General features: G+C 35.5%; 1 protein-coding gene across 3 annotated transcripts in view; it reads left to right on the forward strand.

Annotated features, from left to right (window-relative positions):
- Positions 1 to 26,967, forward strand: part of CDH12 (cadherin 12) — a 1,094,618-nt gene that overhangs the window by 969,302 nt on the left and 98,349 nt on the right. For all 3 annotated transcript variants that reach the window (XM_007961262.3, XM_007961261.3, XM_037988711.2), the window contains 2 exons: positions 13,585 to 13,704; positions 26,292 to 26,459. In XM_007961262.3, the coding sequence (XP_007959453.1) occupies positions 13,585 to 13,704; positions 26,292 to 26,459 (288 nt within the window). The remainder of the gene's footprint in view (positions 1 to 13,584; positions 13,705 to 26,291; positions 26,460 to 26,967) is intronic.

Genomic DNA, 26,967 nt, shown 5'->3' on the forward strand with positions numbered 1-26,967 from the left:
ATAATGTCTGCACACATGGGGGTAGAGTTTGGGCCCCCAAGGCCTCAGAAAGTTCAACCCCATGACTTTGCTGGGTTTGGTATACCCAGCATATCTTAAGGGCTAGAATCATATGCCTATAGCTTTCCCAGTTTGGAGTTGCATGCTGATGGCCCTACAGTTTGGTCTCTTGAGACCAATCCTACTCTCAGGGATCCACTATGCTTTGCCTGGTTGGGGATTCTCTGACATGGCATATTAGTCTGTCTTACACTGCTGATAAAGGCATACTGGAGACTGGGCAATTTACAAAACAAAGAGGTTTGATTAGACTCACAGTTCCATATGGCTGGGTAGGCCTCACAATCATGGTGGAAGGTGAAAGGCATGTCTCCCAAGGTGGCAGACAAGACAAGAGTGAGAACCAAGTGAAAGGGGTTTCCCCTTATAAAACCATCAGATCTCATGAGACTCATTCACTACCACAAGAACAGTATGTGGGAGACTACCCCCATGATTCAATGATCTCCCACTGATTCCCTCCCACAACTTGAGGAAATTATGGGAGCTACAATTCAAGACGAGATTTGGGTAGGGAGATAGCCAAACCATATCATTTCACCCCTCAAATATCATGTTCACACAATCATGCTTTCCCAACAGTCCCCCAAATTTTTAACTCGTTTCAGCATTAACTCAAAAGTCCACAGTCTAAAGTATCATCTGATACAAGGCAAGTCCCTTCCATCTACGAACCTGTAAAATCAAAAGCAAATTAGTTACTTCCTAGATACAATGGGGACACAGGCATTGGGTAAATACAGTCACTCCAAATGAGATAAGTTGGCCAAAACAAAGGGGCCACAGGCCCTATGCAAGTACAAAATCCAGTAGGGCGGTCAAATCTTAAAGTTCCAAAATGATATCCTTTGGCTCCATGTCTCACATCTGGGTCACACTGATGCAAGAAGTGGATTCCCATGGTGTTGGGCAGCCCTGTCCCTATGACTTTGCAGGGTACAGCCTCCCTCCTGGCTGCTTTCATGAGCTGACGTTGATGTCTGAGGCTTTTCCAGGCCCGTGGTGCAATCTGTCAGTACATCTGCCTTTCTGGGGTCTGAAGGACAGTGGCCCTTTTCTCATAGCTCCACTAGGCAGTGCCCTAGTGGGGACTCTGTGTGGGGGCACCCATCCCACATTTCCCTTCCAAACTGCCCTAGCACAGGTTCTCCGAGTGCCCCACCCCTGCAGCAAACTTCTGCCTAGACATCCAGGCATTTCCATAAATCTTCTGAAATCTAGGCAGAGGGTTCCCAAGCCTCAATTCTTGATTTCTGTGTACCTGTAGACTCAATAACATGTGGATGCTGCCAAGCCTTGAGGATTGAACCCTCTGAATCCATGACCCAGAGCTGTACCTTGGCCCTTTTTAGCGGCTGGGATGCAGAGCACCATGTCTCTAAACTGCACACAGCAGAGGGACCCTGGACCAGGCCCACAAAACCATTTTTTTCCTTCTAGGCCTCCAGGTCTGTGATAGGTGGGCTGCCACAAAGGTCTCTGACATGCCCTGGAGACATTTTCTTCATTGTCCTTGTGATTAACATTTGGCTTCTCGTTACTTATGCAAATTTCTGCAGCCAGCTTGAATTTCTTCTCTGAAAATGGGATTTTCTTTTTTATCTCATTGTCAGGCTGTAAATTTTCCAAACTTTTATGCTCTGCTTCCCTTAGAAAACTGAATATTTTTAACAGCACCCAAGTCACCTCTCGAATGCTTTACTGGTTAGAAACTTCTTCCACCAGGTACCCTAAATCATCTCTCTGAAGTTCAAAGTTCCACAAATCTCTAGGTCAGGGGAAAAATACTGCCAATCTCTTTACTAAAACATGACAAGAGTCACCTTTGCTCCAGTTCCCAACAAGTTCCACATCATCTGAGGCCACCTCAGCCTGGATTTCATTGTCCATATCATTAACAGAATTTTGGTCAAAGCCATTCAACAAGTCTCTAGGAAGTTCCAAATTGTCTCACATTTTCTTCTTTTCTTCTGAGCCCTCCAAACTGTTTCAACTTCTGTCTGTTACCCGTTCCAAAGTCACTTCCACATTTTCAGGTAACTTTACAGCAGCGCCCCACTCTACTGGTACAAATTTACTGTACTAGTCCTTTCTCACACTACTCATAAAAACATACTGGGAACTGGACAATTTACAAAAGAAATAGATGTAGTGGACTCACTGTTCCACATGGCTGGAGAGGCCTCACAATCATGGTGGAAGGTGGCAGACAAGACAAGAGTGAGAACCAAGTGAAAGAGGTTTCCCTTCATAAAACCATCAGATCTCATGAAACTTATTTACTACCATGAGAACAGTATGGTGGAAACCATCATCATGATTCAATTATCTCCCACTGTGTCCCTCCCACACCATGAGGGAATTATGGGAGCTACAATTCAAGATGAGATTTGGGTGGGGACACAACCATACAGTATCACACGCCCTCATTCCCACAGATCTATAGGTCATTGCCATACTTGGAGCTGTCTGGGCGAGTTTGCCCCTGTGACAAGTATGTGAGTGGGTCCCAGGGTTTCTGTGAAATTCTTTTAACTCTAGGTGAAGGCCACCATGGTCTTACAGCCACTCACTCTGCATGCCTCCAGAATAAACACCATACAGCCAAGGTTTAGAGCTTGTACCTTCCAGAGTGGTTGGTCAAAGCTCCCCTGGGCCCACTGGAGCCATGGCTGGAGTGACTGAAGAGCACTTTGCTGGAATGTGGGAAACAGAGTCCCTAGATAATCCTCAGCAGTGAGTCTGGGGAGGGGTGGGGGCACTCTGGGTCTATCTCTGAAAACCATTCTGCCCTCCCAGAGCTCTGGGCTTATGATGGAAGAGGAAACCTTGAGGTGTTCTGAAATGCCTTCTCTGTCTTTCATCCAGTGTTTTGAAGAATAGCACCTGGCCCCCTTCTGTCCATGATTATCTATTTAGCAAAGGGTAGTTTGGCCACCCCCTTAGTTTGATCTCATAAACACACTTTTCATTCTTTACATGGCCAGGCTAAAAGTACTCAAAAATGTTACTTTCTGCCTTAATTTAATGTTAAGTTCTGTCTTTAAATCATTCTTTCCTCTCTCATTTTACTTCAAATGGCTTAAAGAAGCCATGCAGCATCCTAAATGCTGTAGTTCTTAGATATTTCTTCTGTCGGGTATCTTAGGTCATTGCTCTTAAGTTCTACTTTCCACAAAGTCCTAGGATATGAACACAATTCTGCAAAGTTATTTGCAACATGAAATAGCGCTCTCTTTTTTTTGTCACTTGCATCAATTCTGAGAAAGATTCATGTTATTCTTCAAAGAAACTTACATTAACTCTCCTCTGGTGTGCATTCCATAATCCTGTATGACAAGGACTACCTTTATTCTAATTTCCAATACCTTGTTCTTAAGTTTGATCTGAGACTGCCTAAGAGCAGCCCTTACTGTTCATATTTCTATGAACATTCCAATTACAACCACTTAAAAACTCTCTAAGAAGTTTCAGACTCTACTTACATTTCTTTTCTTCTCAGCCCTCACCAGAATTTCTCTTAATACTGTGTTCATGGTGATCTAGGTTTTTTCTAGCTTCCTCCTCTAAATTCTTCCAGTCTCATCCATTACCCAGTTTCAAAGTCCCTTTCACGTTTTCAGGTGTTTGTTATAGCAACAACCCCAACTGGCATCAATTTTCTGACCAATGAGTCCGTTTTGTGCTGCTGTAATAGAATACCTAAGACTGGGAAATTTATCATGAAGAGAAATTCGTTTGACTTAGAGTTCTGGAGGATGAGCAGTCCAAGATTGAGAAACGTTATCCAGTATGAAACTTCTTTCTGCATGATTCCATGGGAGAAGGTATAAGGACAAGAGAGAACGTACATGCAAAAGAGAAAATAGCTTTTCTTCCATCTTTTTGTTGTTGTTCTCTTTTGGCTTCCAACTGATTGTATGGTGCCTACCCACACTAAGGGTGGATCTTCCTCATCCAATCCACTGACTCAAATGCAATCTTCTCTGAAAAAAACCCTTAAAGACACACTGAGGAGTAGTGCTTTACCAGTTCTCTAGGTATTCCTTAATTCAGTCAAGCTGGCACGTAAAATTAACTAGCACACCCTTGTGTCAATGTCTTATAATATTCCATTCCTTAGTAGCATCTTACATGCATACACACACACACACACACACACAGACGTGCACACACACACTTATATTCTTTTGTTTTACATTTCTCTGCTGCATAATGTCTTTTTTATATAATAGAATGTACAATCTTTAAATTTTATTTGAAAATAAATTTCAATTTTATTTTGCATTCTTATTTGGAAAGCAACTTTAGTATATTTATAATTCTGAAATAAGAACTCAAAAATACAATTTTCCTAATTCTGTTTTATCTCTAAATCATAATGCAATGTATATACACAAGGCAAAAGCAAAAAAAAAAAAAAAAAACTGATTTGCTACATTAAATCTCTCTCTTTTTGTTACATGCGTCAGTTCCGAGAAAGGTTCATGTTATTCTGCAAAGAAATTTACATTAACTCTCCTGATTTGCACTCCATAAATTGGCTAAGTCTTCTTGCCTATGTGATTTTTTTAAAGTAATGCTGTTTACTTTTGGTTCTACTCTCTAAATTGAAAGCAGTGAAGTACATTAGAAAATTCAATATCAGCAGAACCCCCAATTTAGTATTGAAAATGACTCAAAAGATCATAGCCAGCTACCAGGTCACTCTTTATAGAATTATGTGTATTGTATTTCTGTCTTTTCTGTGTAAAGGTCTATGAGATTACTATAAATATCTAATTAATAAACATTTATTTTGGACTTAATGACAGACCTCTGCTAGGTGCTTGGTGTAGAAAGATAAATATGACAGGGCCATTAGTGTAAAATTGTTTTACTATAGTAAGAAAAAACATATACTGGGTTTTAAAAACTCAAAATATTCTAAGTGTGATGAGATTACAGAGGAGTGAACAAATGATCTCTGCCTGAGATCAGAAATGAAAGGGTCCACACAAGTGACATGGACCTGGACATCAACGGTGAGGCAAATGTCCTCCAGGTTGCAGAATCACCTGTTCAAGAGCACAGAGGCATGAAAGAGCCTCATCATAAACAGTAAATAAGTATGAGTAGTTACCGCATGGGGTCTCTGGCAGCACATTTGGAATCTAATCTGCAAGGCACATTTGAAATCTATTCATGTCACGCTGTTCTTAGCATGTCAATGAGTTTAGATGACTTTTTTTTAAATAGGGATAGAAACTCATTAGAGCTTTATGTGTTTTTGTTCGGTTTTGTTTATTTCCATTTTATTTTTGTAATCAATGAAAGTAATAGGATCAATCTTTTGAATTGGCTCAAAGACTCCATTATTCCTATGTTAAAGGAACTGAAGGGGCTGAAGCAAAAGCAGATAGGACTCATTTCAGCTTTCCAGTTGTGAGAAGGTGAGGACCTCAACCTGTTAAGACAATGACAGAGTGATAAAAAGCAAGAGCACATGCAATTACTGGAATATTCCTATACATACGGAAAATTTTAAAAACATTTTCTAGAGGCCATACATTAAATATAATCTGCTTATATTTATCTATTATCTATGTCTTCCTACCAAGTTTATTTAATGCTCCCAGTGTAAATAATACATTGAATACAAAACTGTCACACTAGAAGTAGCATCTTACAAAATAAATAATTATGTAACATACTTTTTCATTGTTCATTGAAAGTAGCATCTGGTGTATAGTATACAAAGTAAATACTTATTGATTGAAAGAAGACATGAATGAATTAACAAAATTGATTAAAAGAAGACATGAATGAATTAACAAACTCATGACTACTTTAACTGAAATTGTGAGTTAGTGGGGCTCAGTTCCACCCTCACCTTGCTACCACTTTGTGCAAGAATGTCTTTAAGTAAAAATAAGAATGATTTCAACATCTCTGGCCTTCAAGCATTGAAGTGTAAAATGGAAACATTGTGCCAGATGATTCGTAAAATTTATCCCAAGCCTTTATATTATTTGTCTTAATTAAATCAAATAAATAAGGGATGATTACTACATGATACAAAAAAGAGCAGAAGCAAGCCCTCTGTAGTTATATCATGAAATTAAGGTGGCTCACCAGGTCTGGGCTTCAGAACCCATAGGCTCGTTGTATAGAAATTCAGAAGACTAAACAATAAAACCCACATAATTTTACCAAACATAACTAAAGGCTAATGGTTTTTAAGGTATATATACCACACATGCACACATAGATATAAACACATTCACACAAAAGGAAACCATTTAAAGTTACCACATAAAAATGAAACCAAATAAAAATAAGTTAGTAAATTAAACTTTCAATAGATAAACACAGATATAACACATGAAAAAAGTAGATTAAGAAAGAGTGCAGCTGGCACACACACACACAAACACAATAGAAATGGCAAAAAACCATATGCTCTTAAAGTTCAAGCATAAAATAAAAAATACAAACAATTAGGATATGTGCTGGTGAGAAAGTTAGAAAATATACCTTGTTGATAGGAATGTAAAGAAGTAAAATTTCTGGTAGTCACCTTGACAATGCAGCTCAATATGTTGAATCTATATGCTTTTTGATCCAACTTTGGCAATGGTAAGAATTTACCAATAGCAGAATTGTTTGTAATACAGAAAATAAGCAGAATCCTCTTAACAAAGTGTCCACTGAAAAGAAATTGGTTAAAAATTGTGAGATGGACTTTTATGTGCTTTTATAAAATACCCATTCAGTATATTTAATGAATAAAATAAGGTTCAAGAAATTACACTGGAAAACAATAAAATTTAATCAGAGATGAAACTACTATGTAAATCAAATAGTCATTACAAATTGTAAAGTATTACTCACTTTGTTACATTCTCAGTCAAAATATTTTTATTTCTGTTAAGGTTTCATGTAATTTTAAATTAATGCAATTGCACCATACAATAAGTATAAATTGTGTGCAAGTATACTAAGGTTCTGTTTTGTATTGGGGAAAAATTAACGTGTAGTTAGTTATATCTCTTTCATGTTAATAAAAACTGAAATACAGCTTAGTGGGTAAGTATACTAGACAGATAGAGATAATGAGATAAAGATAAGTCAATGCAGAAAGGGTAGTTAAATCCCACAGGAGTCCTAACAGTGACCTAAAAAGTCATACATGACCATTTTCTCTGCCACCTCTTCCATCTGATTTTTAATCCACAGTGAAGGTGGCTCTGATTTTCTTGAGGTTTCCCTCAACACTTCCAGAACCTCTTTTACCCAGAGCTGCCTCTGCATGGAATTAAAACTCACAGAAGCAGTGAGTAGAATGGTGGTGTTCTCTACAGGGACAGAACTAGTGGATTAATGTATGTATGAAAGGGGGTTTATTAAGGAGTATTGATTCACAAGATCGCAAGGTGAAGTCCCACAATCCGCCATCTGCAAGCCGAAGAGCAAGGAAGCCAGTTCAAGTCCCAAAACTTCAAATGTAGGGAAGCCAACAGTACAGCCTTCAGTCTACAACTGAGTCCCTGACAAACCACTGGTATATGTCCAAGAGTCCAAAAACTGAAGAACTTGGAGTCTGATATTTGAAGGCAGGAAGCATCTAGCACACGAGAAAGATGAAGGCCAGAAGATTCATCAAGTCAGCTCCTTCCACCTTATTCTGCCTGCTTTATTCCAGTTGCACTGGCAGCTGATTAGATGGTGCCCACCCAGATTGAGGGTGGGTCTGCCTCTCCCAGTCCACTGACTCAAATGTTAATCTCCTTTGGCAACACCCTCACAGACACATCCAGTAAAAATAATTTGCATCCTTTAATCCAATCAAGTTGACACTCAATATTAAGCATCACAAGTCCACCTCTTGTCAACTTTAACCCATACACGTCTCCTGAAGTCATACATAATCTCCAAATAAAGACAATAATAAGGTCATAATTACAACTACCATAATACAGCTATCCCTTGTACAACCCAAAGCATGCTAATCCTTAATCTAAATGCTATTACAGAAAGTTAACAATACTTAATGCTGATATGAATTCAATAAATCTTGTGTCACATGATAAAGAAAATGAAGATTTTTTCTTAGTACAAATGTATACATGCACAAACATATTCTTAACAAAATAAAGAAAAAGTGTTCATGTCAATTACAGTACTCATTTCTGCAACTGGTCACGTGGTCATGGCTGGTATGGATGATGACCTTCTTCTACTACCCATTCTGTATTCCCTTTTTCTTCAGCAAGCACCTCAGCAGGTCATGTTTTCTTTTACCTGGTGGAGTGACCCAAACCTTCATTTCTGAAGAGTCTGGGCCAATTGCATCTGCCTGGATTGGGTGGTTGTAGTTTCCCATTGATCTTAATCAGAGGTCATGGTAATACTAAGAGATGCCCTAAGAGATTTCCTGTATTCCACACCTACTCTTCTTTACCTCCTTTGTGGAGTAACAAACTGATTTCATCTTGATAATCTGGGTCAATCACGCCAGCCAAGGCTGTAACTGCCTTCTTAGCCTGTTGACTTAGAGTTAGCAGGAGCCCAAAGTGGCCAGGTGGCAATCTTAACTTCCAGTTTAATGGAATCGTTGTTGTGTCTCCTGGTGTCAGCATTTCCCCCTCTGGAACTAAGACCACTAGGCCAGCAGAAAGTAATGTCAAAGAAACAGGAAGCAAGAATTTTGCTAGTGGACCACTAGGAGGTCATGGTGAGTGGTACTGTGTCCACCCTTTGATTCCTGGACTGGTAAATCATGTTTATGGGAGAAACAGTACCATATATTGGACACTGATTCAGAGCATACACAACCTTCTGGAGAACTGATTGAATTGAAGGCAGCACCAGGTGGAAGTAATAGGATCATGGGAGCGGTTTCTCCCATGCTGTTCTCATGATACTGAGTACATTTTCATAAAATTTGAAGGGGCTTTTCCCTTTTTGCTCAGCAATTCTCCTTCCTGCTGCCCTGTGAAGAAGGTGCCTTTCTTTCCCTTCACCTTCCACCCTGATTGTAAGTTTCCTGACGGTTTCCCAGCCATACTAAACTACGAGTCAGTTAAATCTTTTTTCTTTATAAATGACCCAGCCTCGGGTATTTCTTCACAGCAGTATGAGAACAGACTAATACAAGTGGTTAGGGGAAACTGAGTGGGCAGACTAGGGAGATGTTGCCCAAAGTATACAAAATTTCAGTTAGATGGGAGAAATAAATTCTGGACGTCCAACACACAGCATGGTGACTCCAGCTAATAGTAATGTATTGTATTCTTGAAAATTGCTAGGAAAGTAGATTTTAAGTGTTCTCACTACATAAAGTGACACATATGTAAGAGAATGCATAAGTTAATTAGCTCAGTTTAGTTATTCCACAATGTATGCGTATTTCAAAACATGCTCTACACGAGAAATACATACAATATTGTCAATTAAAGAATAAATAAATTAGGGGGGAAAGGAAAGTGCAAAAAAACTATTCAAGTCTCTATATAAATGAGATTTTACAAAATTGCTTTTCCTGATTACTATATGGAAGTCTCTCACCTCGAATCTGTTTCTCATCCCATTCCCTTCTACGTGGGATATAAGATTTCAGGAGCTGGCCTCTCAATTTTCCCTGGCATCTTGGATAGTGTGCCTAGCACTTCATACGCTCATTAACTTCAGTGGAGTAATTACAAACTATTAAATCATTTGTGCATTTGTGTCTGTGTAAATGTATTGTCTGACCATATAAGATATTATATGTATGAATTCTGAAAATTGAATCTAAAAAGTGAAACACCATGCTTTTTATTAGTGTTTTCAACATAAATTGTACAAAAAATATTGATTTAAATTTAAATTAATTCATCTAGGTAATGTATACCTGTTTAATAAGTCTATTTATAAGAATTTTATTACAATATGAATGTTTGCAAAATACTGAGATTACCTTTTGTTATGACTATAATTTTGCAACATAGAAATAAATTATGCTTTACTAAGTTGTTAATTTCCACACGTAGTTTAACATATACATATCTGTATACTAAAATGATATGTTATGAACTGACCTGAATCCTCCTGAAATTCATATGTAGAAGCCCTAACCATGAATGTGACTGTATTTGGAGATAGACCCTTTCAGGAGGTCATTAAGGTTAAATTAAGTCCTAAGGATGGGTCCTAATCTAATAGAACCTGTGACCTTATGAAAAAAGGGGGATACACCAGAGAGGAGCTCCTCCCTCTCTCTGTCTCTCTCTGTCTCTGTCTCTCTCTGTTTCTCTCTCTCTCTCTTTCCTTCCCTTTCTCTCTCTCTCTCTCTCTCTCTCTCTCTCTCTCTCTCTCTCTCCCCGTCTCTCTGTCTGAGCACAGAGGAAAGGGAATGTGAGAACACAGTGAGAAGCCAGGAAGAGAACTCTCATCAGAAACCCAATTTTTTTGCTCTTTGATCTCAAACTGCTTGTGTCCAAAACTGTAAGAACGTAGATTTCTATTGTTTAAGACACCCAGTCTGTGGTATTTTGTTACTGTAGCCTGAGCTGAGCAATACAATATCCGAATCAGATCTCATATGAATTCTAACTTATAGTCATTTAAATGTTAGTGATCACTTATTTAGTTGCAGTTTATATCATGTGGGCATATCCTGATGCCTCTTCATCATAGTTTTGTCATACTCAGTGATCAATTTATCTTTTCTTTGCTTTACCATAGTTTTATAAATATTTATTCCCTTTGAGTGACAGTATAAGATACAGAATTTAGTTATTACTATAAAATAACTTTTAGTGCTGGCTTTAACTGTTACTAAAAATACACTAATTTGTTACTGATCAAAGCAGTGTTATATGGAAACTTGAAGTGACTTGAAACTCTCCATTGCAAATTCTGCACTCTGGTTCTCACCACTTATACAAGAGTGTTTTCTCTATAAGCCGCATTCTCTCTGCAGATATAACCATTTAGAGTGGTTATATTGTCATCCCCTGGATTCGAGGGATAAGAGAATAAATTTCAAGCTCACTGCTACATACAAGACTACTTCAGATTCTTTGCAAATCATTGACTGTATTACTTCCTTGTGGCACATTAAACATGCCCCAACCACAACCTCCTGCTCTTACCTCCTGGGTATTTAGTGTTTAATAGTGTCAGGAACAGCTGGTGTGCTATCCAAGCACTGAAAAAGGTAGTCCTCGGAGATTTTCATGCTCCAGGCAACTGACCGAGACTTCTTAATGGAAAGAGTACAAAATCTCTGTCTTTTGCATGAGTTTTGTGGCAGTCATGAAGCAGCTGACAAAACAAGCTGGTATACTGGTGTTTAACTGCATTCTTGTAAACACCCAAAAAGGCCATCTTTAAGAACTTTTGGAGAATTTACGTTGGAATCTGCTCTTTCACTAAAGAAGGATTAACCTATATTGTAATTCAGCGAACAATTATTTTTAATTCTATAGATACAACTGAAGAAATATGATAGGAATACAGTTATTCTTGCTATCCAGTGATCCTTTTAAATAGCACAAAGTGGGGTTGTATGAAAAAATATTTGCAACTTCGATGCATTAATGATTTCCTAATTCACTCCTTTAAATATTTGAGCTTTAAAAATAACTGACATAAACAATTTAATACAACTAATAGAAGAAAATATTTGTTCAGCATAGTGGAGGTTCATGTAAACATTAAAAACAAAAATGTAAAAATGAAGACAATACGTGTTCATCTTTGCTTTCCCCACTGAACATTGCAATGTGGTGTTAGTGTGGCAAATTTTATTAATGTTGTCACTAAATATTTCTTATTTCTCAAGTATTTTAATTTCCTAGTTGTAACTAAGTATAATACTTTCTTTTTCTTCAAATATATCCAACATGTAGAACAATGTATAGTTTTTCAACTGTAATATTTATATCCAGAATTAGGGCAGCAGTGAATATTTGTAGACTTTGCCTATATAACACATGTATAGTGGAGGGATAGTAAACATCCTGATGAATATTCTGGAGGAAAATACTGTTGGGAAGAGAGGACTTTACTCTTAATAAACTGTCAATTTCTATAGCATTATAGAAAGGTAGTTTTAATGAATCTTTAATCCAGGTACCCAATGCTTCATAGAAATAAACGTCGGTCAAATTGTGATTAATGATAGTGATGATGTTGACGATGATGATAGTGATGATGATGGATAATATTAGTCTTCACTTCTGACTTCCTAGTAATGTTTATCTACAATCCCTCTAAAAGTTCCCTCTAAAAGTTTCTTTTCTTGGGAAAGGCTGCTGTAATATATTTTTCCTCTGTTAATAAAGCCAAGATTCACTCAACCATTTTAAGCTGAAAGACCTTGGCATTGAATGTCTACAAAAAGTTATCGTTTCTTACTCTTGTCACAAGCCTAACATTTATTAAAAGAAAATGGTAGAAATGAAAAAGTAATTCATTCTTTTAGCTTCTATAGTAATCTAGGAAGACATAGTTTGTTCCAAATTTGTACCCCTAGAGAAAAGGCTGAATGAGTAATTGAATGAAAAGGAACAATCCTATTTTCCCCAAACAGAACAGTTACTTTGAGTGCCTCCAACCGATTAAGGGAGTTCTACTCAATGTATAAATTTGGATGTACACATGTGTATGTGTATGTATGTATATAGATATATAGAGATATATGTATATATACACACACATATATATGTCTGTTTTATTTGCTACAATTTGGGTACTTTTGATTTCACTTTGTTCTGAACTCAGAATAGTAACATTGAATGGGATGTTAGGAAGAGCTACTCACTCTACACATTTTTAGAGACTGATTTCAATATGCTTATGAACAGATAAGGAAAATACAGAGAAAAACTCTCTTCAACTTCTTTTAGTACAGAAAAAATATACCCATGCCAAAAAACTATTAGGAAAGCTGCAGATCATTTAATTGTTTGTGGTGCCTTCCTATGTCACTGAATCTTAGTTTCATTCAATCTTGAGGCAAAGAAGTGCTCTTATAGCTATTTTGCTATTCTTTATAGTTTCTCAATTTATCAAATATTCCTTTTCTAATTAAAGGCTTCCTGATGCTAGTAGGTAGTTGTTAATTTTTAAATTGCAATCGCAAATTACTTAACAAACTCTAATGTTCAGTACACTCTAAACCTTTTAGTCTCTCTATTGATATCTTAATCATAAAATTAAAACATCAATAGTAAGCAGATGAGCTAATATAAGTGGCGTCCATGCTTTCTTTGGTGGGCCAATCAATAAAGGTATCATGATGACTTTCATTTCAATGGTTCATCTCCTAGAAATGGACACAGCTTTTAAAATATATATTTAAAGTTGTGATTTGCGCTAACAACTATATCATTGCTCAACATTTGGTTATAATGGTTAAACTATCCTCAGTGAAATCATGTACTCATGGCATACTTGACATAGGTCAAATACCAAAAGAAAATCGAGTCCAGCAGATAAGATGACCTTGAAAGAGGTAAAACAAAAATGCTGGAGTGATATTGTCTTATTTTCCAGGTGCATATGTACTCCAGGTCAAGGCCACAGATGCAGATGACCCGACCTATGGAAACAGTGCCAGAGTCGTTTACAGCATTCTTCAGGGACAACCTTATTTCTCTATCGATCCCAAGACAGGTAAATTTTTTATTAGAGGCAACATTATCACCAGCCCTTCAAATATTTAAACTTTAATTAAACCTTGGCATGGGGAGTTGCATATTCTAATATAGCCATAAAGCTTCAGTGCAATGTGCATTAAGCAAAGAAGATGGGATCTTACCTTGCTGCTGAAGAACGATTTCCATTTAAGTGAACTTGGTGTAAAATAAAACTTTTAATATATCTTTATAAAGTTCCAATTTGTTAGGTCGGCAGTCATTGTTGGTCTTATTTAAAATTTTCAAAAGTCTACTTAAAAAAAATTCTTCCAGCTATAATAGCTTTTCATTTCATATTTATTGGATGGGTTTGGTTATATTTAGTTTTGGGCTTCAACAACACATGGGAACATCCTGCAGCTTCTACTGGTATATATATAAGGATTATGAATGCTTGGTTTAGATTAATAGAGACTTATGCTTATAGTGGGAGAAGGGAGAGACTTGACAATCTTGCAACACCGAAATCATTGATTCTGTTTGCCTATGTCTTCAAATCCAGTCCCACTGTTAATTAAAAATAACAGTTTTCAAATTCAAATATAATATGAGTAGCATACAAAGGGCAAGAGGCTATGCACGTGGAATATTTTGTCTTGCCTTTTAAATAAATGAGGCCGCTCTATTTCTAAACAATCAACATCTGAACATTGAGTACTTTGCTAAGAAGACTCGGCCACTTGACCAGTGATCAAAGTAGGCCTTCCATGTCACAGTTGAAGCAGAAATCCCACAATGATGGTTATTTTGTCAATGATTATGTACTACATTAGAACATATTGCAAACTGAATTTAATATGATGTATTATGTGAACTTAAAATAATGGAAAATTGTTCTCATACTGAACTAGTAAGTTATCTTTTAAAGTTGTGAATTAATTTTTAAATACCAACATGCATTTGAAAAGTATACATTTCAGACACTATACATGCAAATAAGTTAAACATTTTATAATTGATACTTCCTGAGAGGTATGTGTAAAAATCTGGTATACGAATTAGATATAAGTTAATTAACAATTAATTATGTATTAATGTTGCCTAGAAACATAAGGTCTATTGATGTTTCTTAACAAAAGTTGAAGTGCAAAATCTGCAAAACTTTTTGTCAACTGAACCTGCCGTTCTCTCTTAATTTCTTATCCTCCTCATTAAGCCAATACGGGGCAGAAGTCATCAAAAAATTAAAGAACTAAAACAGGAAGTCACTCCCTTATGTAAACCTGAAAAATGGGTAGAGTGTAGTAAGGACAGCATCAGTCCTTTGAGAGATCCATTAAGAAGGGAGTATCAGTACTGAAGAGAATCCAGAATGGCTTAGGACAAAGAAGCTTCTTTTTGGAGAATAAAAGCCAGTCTGTCAAATGTTAAAAGTGAGTGCATGATGAGAAAATTACACCTTACCATGCAAGTGATTTTTCAAGAAATATGGCAGCAAAGATAAGAAAATGTTTAGCAATACCATCTAAAAGGAGCTTTTGTGGTTATTTTTTAGCTGTGAAAAAAATCTTATATTTATTTTGTAGAAAAAGGGGGTAAATTGAAAAAAAAGATTGGGGAAGTTGTCCAATGAAGTTTATGATCCTACAGTGTTCCAGATGAATTAAGAAGGCCTGGACAATAAGCAGAATATATGAAAATAATGAAGGAAAATTATCTAAAATATTTCATTTCATCAGATGGGGCCACTATGGGTTATTTTTTTTCTTGTATAGATATGTATCTTTTTGAGGTTTACTATAATGGGTAATCTGACCGGAAATGGAAGTATGGACAATGCAGTTCTCTTAGATCCCTTCAGCCTATGAAGAATATTCCTGAGAGGCAACAGGAATAAAAGAATGAGAAAAGTATGTGTATAGAGATTGGTGAAGAAAGAGAGTATTAAAGATCACTCATTGGATTACAATGATAAACTCTATATAAAGTAGGTGAGTTTATATACTCAGAATAAGAGTGAGTATTCTCTTAGAGAGAATTAAGGACTTAACATTAAGCATTTAATATTGGTAAAATAACTGTAGATGAAACCATATCTAACCTTTAAAAAGCAAGACAAAAATCAAACAAAGATAAATTTAAATGTAAAGAATGGGTTAAGAATATAATTGTTATGGTCAAATGAATACCAAACAACTTTATGAGCCAAAAAACGTATTCTTCCCTAGATTTCACTTGGCCAATATCGACTTTCAATATATTCTAGTATCTTTAAGAAGTTTGTTTTACCATACAGTACGTGAATATGTAATGTAACTTTTATAATTTTGTATTTATGTTTTATATAATGTTTATTACTTAGAAATAAGAGTGAAACAATTCTGTCGTAAGCTATGTAATAGACTTTTGAAGCATTGATTTTCACTGGAGACAGAAGTCTTGATATTAACAATGCCTCAGACCACTAGGCAGGAAAAGAGTGGATGATGAAGCACTTCATTAAGAGAATGAAAACTAGCTCTTCATGCACAGAAACCATTAAGAAGACTTTTTGTCAAATTTATCACCTTGTGGTAGATAAGAGTAAATCAAAAATCAAGGATAATTGCAATTTCTCAGAAATAGGCTCCATTTGTTCCAGCCATATAGCTTCCCTTTATGATTTCTTTGCTGTTATTAAATAAAATGCATGAAAAACTAATATTATCTGAAATTTTCCACATTTGAGTGCAGAAAACAGCTTAAAACAACTCTGAAAAGTTTCATCAAAACCTCTGGTGCCTAAATATTTGTGAAGAGATAAAGAGATCATTTTGTGTTTCATCTGAAATGAGAAAATAAAAAGATTTCTGTATTGATACTGCTGTTTGACAAACATTCCCAGCATCTCTCTTTAAGTAGATATGGCAAGTTTATTTCTAAACAATATAAATTGATACATTCTACACAGTATAAACTCGTTTATTCTATGAAATAAACCAATAAATAATAGTTCTTTAAAAATCATTGCATTTGACAACTTTTTGTCTTAACTATGAAATAGTTACTCTGAGTTAAAATCCAGATGCATTCATTTATATGCTTTAGATGATTAGTAAATGACATTTAAAGCACTCAACATGTAGCTACAACTATAAAACATTAAACAATTATCTTTATTATACTTAACATTTATAAAGCATTAAAATGTTTTTGTATTAACATATTACATTATTTTATTATATAAATTATTTCACTTAATGTTTATAAAATATTTATAAACCTCTATAATCTACAAAACATTGAACGAGAGCAAAAATATTATAATATTTAATTCAGTGATTGAAATCAGGATGCTGAACATCTCAATAGTTTTGATAATAGAGTAGCTCCATTTAAGAAAACAAATGTTAGTATAAATGACCAACTCTTATGTCTTAATTTATTATTAAAATTCTGTTAATGCATTTAAATTTTCCCTAAATGATTCTAAATAACTAGTCTGAGTTCAGTAACTAGGTATTGCCATATTTCACATAATATGGTAATGGTATGCTGTGTTCTAAATGATCTAAGCTCTACTTGAGAATACATTAATTTTATTTTACCTCAATATCCTCTTGTTAATCTATAAAATTGTTTTTTTTCTATCAAGGTAAAATATACGCTATATAAAATTGACCATTTTTACCATTTTAAGTGGACAATTCAGTTGCATTAAGTACGTTTACATTTTTGTCAAACCATTACACCATTTAGCCAAAACATTTCCCTCCATATCTCTTAATTTACATGTATTGTCAAAAATATGTCCTTTACAGATGATTATTTTACACATTTCTACATGTATTTATAGAATTCATACTAAAAAAAACAATTGAGTGAGAATAGAGTTCCAGGAGATACTTTAAAAGTTTTTTATTTCCTGTTCTGATATTTCTTGCTGTGTGATCCTGTTCTAAATTCTGCTTAGGGAAACATGATAAAGTTGGCCTACATGACTAATACTTTCCCAAGATTTTTGCTCGCTCTTGAGTCTATCAACCTTTCATTCAGAGATAATTATCTTCAAGTCTATCACCCAATGAAACCTCCTCCTATAGCTTGACTGATATTATTCTCGTATGTCTTCTAAAATATGTTGGTGTTATAAAAGCTTCCTATTAAAATTAAGGCATGGGCCAATAACTTTATATTTTGAGCTAACACTTTATGATACTCTACACATACTTATGCTTATGACTTGAACATTCTTTTAAAAAATTTATTTTGTATATCCTATATTATAACATGATGTTATAAGAGATACACACACACATAATAAATGGTTACTATAGTAGAACAAATTAACTTACCCATCATCTTACTAATTCATTCTCTCCCAACTGCCCCAGGCTCCTCCTCATGGCAAAGAGAGTTATAATCTACTCATTTAGCAAAAATCCTAAATAAAATACACCATTGTTAACTCTAGTCCTCATGTTGTATATTAGATCTTTTAACTTGTTTATCTTGTATTTTTGCTATGTTGTATCCTTTGACCTACATCTCCCCATTTTCTCTCCCATACCCTGACCCTTATAATCTGTCTTTAATTCTTTACATATTTTACCTTTTTTTAGATTCCACATATAAATAAGATCACACAATATTTTTATTTATATGCCTGCCTTATTTCACTTAGAACACTGTCACCAGGCCACTCCATGTTGTGGCAAATGGCAGGATCTCCTTTTTAAAGGTTGAATAGTATTCCATTATATGTGTATACCACAGTTTCTTATTCTGTTTGTCCACTGATGAACAACTACATTATTTTCATATGTTGACTATTGGGAATAATGTTGCAATAAGCATGAAAGTGCAGATATCTTTATGAAGTGATAATTTCATTTCTTTTGGGTATAGACCCAGAAAAGGGATTGCTGGGTCATTTGGGGATGGAGCAATCTTTTGATATTAATTCAGAATAAAATCTGTAGAACTGAGTAAGACACCTCAGTTGGTGCTAGTGAAAGAAATTATATCTTCTTTCTTTAAGGGCAAAATAAAAGAGTCTTTTCATACACAATGAAGTCACTCTTTTAATACTTTTTGCCAGAATGAATAAGTTGCCAGGGAGCATTAAGGCAAGGATTAATGATGGGATAGCAAAACAAGGAAATCAAAAGATGCTAATAATAATAAGGAAAGAAAACGGTGTCAAGGAAACAAATAGTTATTAAGATAAATCAGCACATATTGTTACCTATTTTGTAATATTATGATTGTGTAGTAAAATTCCATGCCCAGGAATGCATTGCAGGCAATCATTTTCTTATATTCTGCATTGTCAGACTTCAAGTAGATTCTGGGTGAGTTCCATGTACTTTATTTTAGAAATCATGAGATGAACACATCAGCAAAAAGAACTAAGAATGTTGGGCTTGAAAGGAAAATATTCCAGAGGGATGTGATATATGCCTTTAGCAAGTTGTAGAGCTGTCATGTAGAAGAGGAACTAGATGTATTCTGTGCTGCTTGAGAGGAAAAGAGCTATCAATGCATAGTGTGAGGTACAGGAAGAAAGAATTCCAGCTCCATATATATACATATGTATAAAAAGATAAGAAAAATACCATACATAAGAGTGATAACTCATTAGATTGTGAGTTTCACATTACTGGATGAGTTAAAGCAGATGATGAGTAATGAACTGGTGGTGTTGGATTTGATTATGTTATTTGATGCACATGTATCTATAACATGTGACCTCACAGGTCCTTTGTTATTGGGAGACTAAGATGAATCAAGTAGGTCATCAGGTAGATCCCTGTCTAGTAGGGTGAAGTCATGAGGTCTTCAGAAGATTGTATGTGAGTTTTCTGGTATATCATTCTCTGATACATAATGCTACTACAGGACACTAGACTGACTGAAGGGATGAGAGCTTCCGGAGGAAAGAACTCCTGAAGGAAGTGACTCATAAGTCCTGTAGGAGAGTTAAGGCATGGTACAATTAGAAAGTTGGACAACATGGCCTCTAAATTTCTTACTGAAGATAACCTGATAACTCTTCTTGTCCTTCAAATACATTAGCAAAAAGTTTAAAAAATCATATACCTAATCTGTGCAATGATGAACATGACACTTGAATAAATATTATTCAGGAATGTACTCGTATTTTCTAAAAATCCATTTTACATTTTAGGCTAATTTAAGACTAAAATGAAATGAAACTCAGTAACTTTCCACAAAAAATAATGCAGAATCTGGTCTCTCATAACTCTAATATAACTGAGCCATGGAATTGAAAACAGAAACTTATACTCTCACTGCTGAAGTTAACTTTTGAGTACTATCATTACTCTTTTTATCCTTCAACTTATTAGCTATCTCTAACATACTTTTGCATTAAAATACTGTTTTCAATGTTTCCTCCAAATCTTTATTAAAAACAGTTAACAATGACTTGGTAAACACTGGAGTCTATATTTAACTAGGAGAGATCTCTTTCAGGTCTAATCAACAACATTTTCATGATACGATAGCTATAATACCCCTAGGTAAATACTAATAACCCCACCTTCAAAATTACATCATGAGTTATTTGGGTCAATAATGATCAAGGTTACAAGAAATATGTTAAATCATAATCTCTCTTGAAGGATAAACACTTATTTTCCATGTGTTACCTCAGCTAGTATTATGCATTACTTTACTTATTTTACTAATATATATTGAGTGCCTACTATATGCCTGGCATTCTGCTAGCCAGCCATTTTCCTGCGAAGAAAAAAATCAGTCAAAAGCCCCTGCTTTCATCAACGTGCATTCAATTTGGGGAAACATAAAGCAAACAGAATAAACAAGGGAAATATACAGTATTTTCAATAGCCTAAAGACTAAGGAAAGAATGCTAAAGTAGAGAAAAGAATATGAAATATTAAGGAAAAGTATGTATGGTAGACAAAACAATGATTGCCCAAGTATGTTCATGTCCTAACCCCCAGGACCTGTGAATATGTTACATGGCAAAGAAGAATTAAGGTTCTAATCATAGATAGTGGAGATGAGGTGATTATTCTTATTTTAAGGATAGACTCTGTGTAATCACAAGGGTTCTTGTAAGCAGAAGAAGGCTGCAGAAGGGTCAGAGTCAGAAAATGATATGTCAGACATGAAGATGCTAAGCTGCTACTGCCTTAGAGGAAGGAGGAAGGAGGTCAGGAGCCAAGGAGTGCTACCGTCACCTAGAAGATGAAAAGCATTTAGAAAAAATCACAGCCCTACCCATACCCTGCCCCATGTTGGCCTCCTAATATCTAGAATTGTAAGATAGTAAGTTTATGTTGTTTTAGGCTGGTAGGTTTGTGGTAATTTGTTACAGAAGCAATCAGAAATTAATTTAGAAAGAAATTTTGGATAGAATGGCCAACACAGTCCTGTGAAGATGACTTTTAAAAAAGATCTAAAGGAAGTGGAAGAACTATAAATGAGCACCCCTTGGAAAGAACATTTCTGGCTGGGGAAGACAGTGTGCAAGCCTGCCGTGAATGAGGGAAGGAGTTGTGGAGAAGAAGATCAGAGTTCAGCAGGCAAGTGAAGATTATGTGAGGGCTTTATTCTGAAAGATGTAGACAGTCTTTGATGACTTCAGAATGGAGGAGCTCTGTGACCTGGCTTACGCTCTGACCTCACCATCATGGCTGCTCTATGGACAGCAGACTGGTGGCCTAAGTCTCCTTTGAACTATAAACCTCATTGAGAGGAGAATAAAGCCATTTACCCATTGTTCATCTGCCAGTCCCCTAAGTTCGTATAAATCTCTAGAATTTGGAGAAAAGCAAAAAAACTTTTTCTCATATGCTATCTACAAAAAGCCATTTTCTTTTTTTTTTTTTTTTTTTTTTTTTTTTTTTTGAGACAGAGTCTTGCTTTGTCACCCAGGCTGGAGTGCAGTGGCACGATCTCCACTCACTGCAAGCTCTGCTTCCCAGGTTCACACCATTTTCCTGCCTCAGCCTCCCATGCAGCTGGGACTACAGGCGCCCACCACCATGCCCGGCTCATTTTTTTAAATGTATTTTTAGTAGAGACGGGGTTTCACCGTGTAAAAAGCCATTTTCTTATTTCATGACATTATTCAGAATGATTAAGATAATGTCTGGACTTGCCTCCCCAGATATTTAGCTCCAAAGTAAAAAAGTGATAAGTTGAAAATAGACAACAACTTTTTTCAAGAAAAAAACTTCTTCTTTTGCAAAATAAATAGCTATAGGGTAAAAGAAATCAATGAAATAGATTTTTCAGGGCATGGGTAGAAGATGGGGGAAAACTACAGGAAAAAAATGAGAAGAAAATCTATATTTGGATTATGATTCACAGAGAGTAGAATAAAAAAGAAAAGATATCACAAAATAATAAATTTACAGTGAACTAAAAAATTATGGTACATATAGGTGGAAAAAGTAACATAGCTGTATTAAGAACAGGGAAACAGAAAAACAGACATACTCTTGAAGTGGCATCATTCTCTGGGATAATTCCCAAGGTTCCTTTTCTCATGCTAAGGAAATCAAGGATTCAGACACACAAGGAGTGAGGTTAAGAATGGAGGCTTAATAAGCAAAAGAAAGAGAAAGGATCCCCTGCAGAGAGGGGGGACCCGAATGGGTTTCTGCTTTTGTGGTGAAATGCAGCAGGTTTTATAGATAAGCTTGAGGAGGCGATGTCTGATTTACACAGGGCACGAAAGATTGGTCAGACCAGGTGTACTGTTTGCATAAGGTATGAAAAACTGGTTAGGGCTAGGTGTGCCATTTGCACAGCGTGTGAAAATCTGGCCACCCCACCCTAATCTCTTATTGAGACGGGTTCTCTACCTGGCTAGTGTCATGTTGCCTAGTTCTTTACTGTGCATGTGGTGACAAAGAAAGGGAAGACAGAGCCTCCATGTTGAACATGCCTGGCTCCCAGGCAGCCCTTTTCTCTCCGCACAGCTGCTGGCATTCCCCGGAGCAAGCTTCCAGCTTGCTTATCTATGTCTGCAGTTCAGTTTTTCAGGCTGCTCTTTGTTAGAAAAGAAATGATTTGGACGCTGCATTTCATTAAAAGGGAAATTTTACCAAGGACTCTTTTACTCTTACTATCTGCCTAAATAATTTCTTTCTATGTCCTTTATCAATCTGAACCAGACATTAACTAGATGCCAGAAACAGAAAAGAAAATGAAAGGACTTCTCTCTGTCCTAAAGTGGCTTTCGGTCTGGTAAAGAAAGGTAAACAGGCAACAAATCAAAAAATGCACTAAAACATTCTACACGCTATGATTGAATCTTAGGGTGGGTATAGTCATTTCTTCCTGAAGCCATGCTGTGAGTTAGAAAAGGCTTCATAAGGAAAAAAAAAAAAAAAAAAAGACTAAAGTGGAAGAAACCAGAAAGATGTCCACTAACTGGGCAGGCATTCATTGGGGGAACTCAGAGAATGAGGACAAGAAGTTTGGAGAAGTTTAGGGGCTCAGTGGACCTGGAGAGAGTGGAATAGCTGGAGCCTAAGCACTCCAATGTGTGCACTTCAAGTGGCATCTTCTCACAAGCTTTGACCATTAGGAGTGGATGATTGGAATGAAGGCACTTCTTGTTGGAGCCTCACAATTCTTACTCTATTTATAGGGGCTAGGTAACATAATAATTCTGTGAATTGCATTATTCAAATGATCCCCTACCAACTTGTCATTTCTTTGAATAAACACCATTTTTAAATATATTTATTCATGTGAAATGGTATGATGGATCCTAGACTAAGTTTCAAGTTATCAATGCTGACATTACTTCTGTCATCTATACCTTAGGTAAGTCAGGCTTTCCATTATTCATATAGTCGCTATGTTCCTGAAAATGAATTTAAAAAGCATATCAATCTAATCTAATCTAATCTAATCTATCTATCTATCTATCTCAGTCGTCTCAGGTAATAATAAGAACTAACTTATATTAAGATACAGCAGAACATTTGAAAGAAGTTTGGAATTATGGAAGATAGTCTTCGAAACTGTAGTTGCATTCGTGACTGTCACCAAATAGATGCTAGCAGAAGGTCTGTCACTATATCATTACCCATCTATCTATTCCTATAACTATCGATTTATCTGGACAGAGAGAATTGTGGAATTGTGTTTTTTCTGGTTATTTGCAAACCTATATAAAAAGCTATCTACTGGGATCCAGTTAGATTAAAACATTAAGATGCAATTGAACAGAGACAAAATAGGTGTTATCAGAGTTAAGAGTAGATATGTATTTTTCCAGTGTTTCATAAAAATTGTCAAGACCTTTTGCATCACACTCACAGCCCTGCCCTCCTACTCTACCCTGTGTCTTATGAGTGACCTCTCTACTGCTTCTAGCCCTGCTATTAGTGTAATGCTACCAATTGGATGGTAGGTAGAACTCAGACAGAGGAAAGGATTGCATATGTAGTTGGAAAGTCAATTTCTAGTGATGACCAGGGTGTGCTTCCCCTGCCCCAGCACCACTTCCATTTAAATACCGCTGTTCCAGAGGAAAAATAGTGTAGTTATGTGTATATTTTTTTTGGAGTTGGAATCTGAGTGCTAAACCAAACTCCAAATTTAACATGAGAATCTTTAAACATTGCAGTTTATCTTAATGCAGGAGAAGAATGTTTTCAAGAAGTCATTCTTTTCATAGCTACTCTGTTGTTTATTAATTTCTCAATAATTAAGCAAAAATTGATGGCATTATCTTGGGAAAAGAAGAACTTTGCATCTTAATGTTTTAATCAAACTGGATCCCAGTATATAGTTTTTTTATTTAGGTCAGCAGATAACCAGAAAGGAACAACTCCATAATTCTGTCTCTCTGTCCAGATAGATAGATAGAAAGATAGATAGGTAGATAGATAGATATGGAAATACATTGATGAATAGTGATAGAAATAATTTTCATATTGGAAATTTTTATGCTAGAAATAAATTAAGAAAGATATATATAACTTTCTTATTGAAAATGAATTAAGATAGACTCGGTCAACAACAGAACAAGACATAATGCAGATGAATCAAACCCAGGTATCTATCTAGAAAATGTAAGCATTGTAAGTCAGGCAGAAGTCACATAACTTAAGGTCTGTAGAACCAGAACACTCATAGGTAGAGATGAAGAATCTTAGTTAAGAGACTTGGAAATGGAGCATCAGGAGCCTGGGCTGAAGAAAGGGCAAACACATTGGATTAAAAAGGTGTCACCCCATCTCTACTAAAAATACAAAATAAGCCAGGTGTGGTGGCACATGCCTGTAATCCCAGCTACTTGGGAGGCTGAGGCAGGAGAATCTCTTGAATCTGGGAGGTGGAGGTTGCAGTGATCTCAGATTGCACCATTACACTCCAGCCTGGGCAACAAGAGAGAAACTCCCTCTTAAAAAAAAAAAAAAAAAAAAAAAGTGTCAGTACAAATTGATAAATAAAGTAGAAGCAGCATAAATGAAGGCTATCTTTTTTTGCAACAATTTCCTGCCAAGAGTCAGAAGAAATCTCAGATTGTAAAATTTGAATAAGCGTTTGTTAAGTAGAGAGTGGAAAATACAGGTAAAACAGGGATGTATGTTGGCTTTATGATTTGGATTCTGCATGTTTGTTGATGGTTGATTTATTTTTGTTGATATTATATTTGTTATTTATATATGCTACTTAAAGAAAGTAGCATGTTTCTTAAAGAAAGAAACAACACTATTAAAGCCAGCTGTATTTAAAACAAATGCTGTGCAATCTCTCCCTAAAACCATTGACTAAAGATTGGAATTTGGTATGAAATTTATTCATGATTTTATTTGAGAATAATCCAGGAGGTTTTGGTTCTTTTACTATGAATAAATAGGAATATAAACTACTTTTACACTTGGTCACCAGGACAGGAAATGAGCACATGTACTATAAAGTTCACACTTATAAATTTAATTATTTAGAGATTCATTCACTCAGCCAGTCACTCATTCAGTTAATTGGTTTGCATATACTCATTGTGTTCCTTGTAAATGGCAAGCACTGTCCTGGAAGCTGGAGAAACTTAGTGAAATATCTGTTGCTCAAATAACTAACAGGAATTCTGAAAGACAAAACAAAATACGTAATGAAGTTATTGAACGCATTTTTAGAAAAGAAATTAGTATTTTTATCCTAGAAAATACACAGAAGAACAAAGAAGAAAGTAGTAATAATTGGAAATTGCATACTCATTTTAACCACTTCGTATTTTTAGTATTTATATTTTTATCTCTAATTTTTAATGATTTCTTCTTTTTAAAGATAGGATCATGCATATAAATCATGTCTAACTTGGTTTACTTATGAATGATGACTATTTCTTAGAGGTGATACATTGTTCTTTAACCATATTTCTCATTGTGGCATGGCATTTTATTATGTAGCTACCATAATATTTTAAATTATGTCCTAACCATTGGACATTTTGAATGTCTCACTTTTTAAAAGATATAATTTTAGCTATTATGTTAGTGATAATTTTAGCTATTATGTCTCTGTTAGTGATTCTAGGTAGAATCGTATTGCTGCAGATTATTTTATTTCAGAAAACACAGCATTTGTGATATTTATTTGACATTATTGCTTTTATCCCTTAAGGTGTCATTAGAACAGCCTTGCCAAACATGGACAGAGAAGTCAAAGAACAATACCAAGTCCTCATCCAAGCCAAGGATATGGGAGGACAGCTTGGAGGATTAGCCGGAACAACGATAGTCAACATCACTCTCACCGATGTCAATGACAATCCACCTCGATTCCCCAAAAGTATGTCACCTTTCCTGCTAAGCCTAAATTATTGTGGTTGAAAAAAATTTAATGGTGTCATTGAATGCTGCAGGAATGAAAATCATTTTTCCAGACACTTAGTCTTTAGGAAGCAGAAGCTAATTAAAAATTACACATCTTCAGAATTAAACATTTTGATGAGATTCATGCCTAGTGTTACTTTAGTAAAAAATAATGAGCCAATAGTTGAAGTACTGATCTTATGCTATCAATTTTTATTAAAGTAACATATTCAAAATAAGTTGGGATCTTACCATAGTGTTTTCTTAACTGAGAAAGTAATACAAATGTGCCAAATCTAATGTAATATGGAGCTTCATAGTTTTGACACATATCCCACCGTATTAGATGCTATGTAATATAATTAGCATTAGAATTCTGTGCCTTGTCTTTAGTGATTATATGTGTTGAATCATTTCCAAATATTTTCATGTATGATATTTATACTATTTACAGTACTTTAGTTCTGATTAGTTATTTCATTTTA

Source organism: Chlorocebus sabaeus, chromosome 4 (assembly GCF_047675955.1).
Source record: "Chlorocebus sabaeus isolate Y175 chromosome 4, mChlSab1.0.hap1, whole genome shotgun sequence".
NCBI lineage: Eukaryota > Metazoa > Chordata > Mammalia > Primates > Cercopithecidae > Chlorocebus > Chlorocebus sabaeus.